This window comes from Glycine soja, chromosome 15 (genome assembly GCF_004193775.1).
Source record: "Glycine soja cultivar W05 chromosome 15, ASM419377v2, whole genome shotgun sequence".
Taxonomy (NCBI): domain Eukaryota; kingdom Viridiplantae; phylum Streptophyta; class Magnoliopsida; order Fabales; family Fabaceae; genus Glycine; species Glycine soja.
In genome coordinates, this window is record NC_041016.1 from 42,319,284 (window position 1) to 42,321,867 (window position 2,584).

General features: G+C 42.7%; 1 protein-coding gene across 1 annotated transcript; it reads right to left on the reverse strand.

The window, feature by feature from the left end:
• Nucleotides 1–216: 216 nt before the first annotated feature.
• Nucleotides 217–1,773, reverse strand: LOC114386166. Its single transcript, XM_028346160.1, has 2 exons — nucleotides 1,311–1,773; nucleotides 217–1,233 (listed from the first exon to the last, which is right to left on the reverse strand). The coding sequence occupies exons 1-2, from the start codon at nucleotides 1,560–1,562 to the stop codon at nucleotides 217–219; spliced, it is 1,269 nt and encodes a 422-aa protein (XP_028201961.1). The 5' UTR covers nucleotides 1,563–1,773.
• Between the last annotated feature and the right edge of the window lie 811 nt (nucleotides 1,774–2,584).

The following is a 2,584-nucleotide window of genomic DNA, read 5'->3' on the forward strand; positions in this document are numbered from 1 at the left end:
CAGAAACGTACTTTGAGGATAAATGGTAAATATTTGAAAAAATATAAACCAACATTGCTCGAAGTTAAAATAAGCATAGAATAAACAGAAGTGATGGAAACATAAAAATGGCAATAACAGTAAAATTGCTACGAAAGGGCATGTGTCTATTACATCAAGAGTAGAATCGAAATACAGAATTCGAAATAAAAAATCATAAATTCTACTAAGTCATGATCAATCCTCATATAGCTTCTTCAAGGTGGCCATCTCTTTGCTTAAAACCTGGTCAGCACTCTCCATAGCTCTCGCCTCATCTGCTACCGCTTGAGATGCACTAAAGGCCTTCAGGCCTTCCCTCCCTTTTTCGGCAACCAGCTTCTGAATCGAATCAGCGGCCTTCTCCTGGAGTTCTTTGCGTTTGGCCTGCTCTGTTACAATTTTCTGCCTTAGATCATCGACCTGAGACAGCAAATTTGTAATAGTTGCCTCCCAGGAGGAGATATTATCATCACAGGCTTTGATCTCAGAAGATCCTTCTTTCGCCTCTTTGGTGAGACGCTCGACTTCACGTTGAGCCGCTCGGGCTTTCTCGAGCAGAAGGATATGTGCCTGTTTCTGGGCATCGAGTCTGGCGCCATTTTCGCGTTTTTTCTGCACAGTATTTGCAAATTGATCGATAATGGACTCGATTTGTATAACTTTGCCCAGAATTTCATCAGAAGTAAGGGGGTTATGCAATTTCTTCAAAAAGTTCAGGTGCCCAAAAGCAGCAGAAGGGTTCTCTTCAATGGATTTAAGTACGTCTGCCCGTGCGTATTCCATTGATAACTTCAAAAGCAGGCAATCTTGGCGTACTGTAGAGGTTATATCAGCATCAGATGAGGACGAAGCACCAGGATTCTTTTCACTTGAGGTGTTGGCTTGACTGGTGTTCAGCAGGAGTCGAAGGGCTGCAGCAGGGTCTTCGTCTTGCATTTGAATGAATGTATCCTCTGCGATCCCTATGCTAGCGGAAAGCTTAGATGTCGAAGACGCTGGGAAAATGTCTGAACCTCCAGCTTCAGCCTCTTGTATGGCCTCTTCATCGGAAAAGTGTTCTTCAGATGAACTTCTCTGACTCGATCCCTGAGGACTGCTGGGTCCAATACCTTGACCTTCACCCTGTTCCTCAACATTCACTGCATCCGTCTCAGGAGCAGGAGAGGTTCGAGCACATGAGGGTATTTCTTCTACAGAAACATTTTGTTGTACCTGATTCGAATTGTCATGAAAAAGGTTAACAAATAGTTTCGTATTAGCTATGATTAAAATCATATTAAGAATGGTACCTCGACGGTAGGGTGTTCTTGTGGTAAGTCCGGTTGTTCGACAAGGTTGCCCATCTCAGCAATAGAGGGAGTAGTTTCTGTTTCAGCGCCGCCAACATCAGTCGAAGGTGGTTGGACGTCAACAGGTTGATTCTCACCTTGTTCTTTTGAAGACTTTGTCTTCTTCTTTTTCTTCCTGACTGGCTCACCACCCTCGACCGTCACAGAAGGTTCAGGCTCGATCTGCTTCACTTTCTTTTTCTTCTTAGGCATTTGAGCCTGGGAATCGCCTGCCTCTGTTTGGACAGCAGATTTGGTCGAAGTCTCAGGTGATTTTCTCTTTCTTACAAGAGGTCTTTCCTCTTCTTCCTGTGTTATGAGGGTAAAGAAATGTCAGAATATAGACTTGAAAGAGAGTTATAATATTGACATTAGAAATAAAACTTGCATCTTTTTCTTCGTCGAATTCGATGACCACACGCTTCGAGCGTTTGAGGTCGTGGTAGTCTCGGTGCTATCATCTTTCTTTTGACTCTGAAAAAATAAAGAAATATGAGGCAAAGACGTTAAGAGTAAAAGATAAGTTCAGAAGAGTTACCTTCTCTTCTTGTTTCCATTCTTGGATCTTCACCCCAGTGGGTTTCTTGGGTCTCACATCAGCTCGAGACGTTTCAACAATTTTCTTTGTCGTGATTGTTTTGCCTGAAAGTAAGAATATTAGAAAAGGCAAAAATACATATCAATTAGAAAGTCAAAAGTAATATTAATACCTCGAGCTTGAAGGTTTGAGCGGATATTCTCGACCGTTGGTTGGGTAAAACCACTCTCAAGTCTGGAGATCATGATAGTAGTATCTCCAACTGAACGGCCCGAATAATATTTCTCCCACCAGGTAACAAACCCCATGGTGGCAGAAGTGGGAATGGTTGAACTCAAAAGGATGCAGGTTATAGTTTTCATCAAGAGAAATCTTCAAAAATTTCTTGAAAGTCTTTTCTGAAAGATTTGGCCCCTCTTATGACGTCTCTAGGATCTTCGAACAAGCTTTGGGACGGATCTGCGAGAGGCCCAAATTGTCTTGAAACCAAATTAGGCTGGTATCCAACCAGGCCTAAATAGTTCGATTGAACACCTGTACGACAGGACAGGATCTGTGGATTCAAATAAAATGACCATATTTCATTCACTTCTTCTTCATTGTCCGGATCGACAGCAGGAAATCGTCAGTGAACCAGGCCGGGCCGACTCTCGACTAATGAATGGAGCATGTTGGGGAAGAAAACTTGTCAAAACTC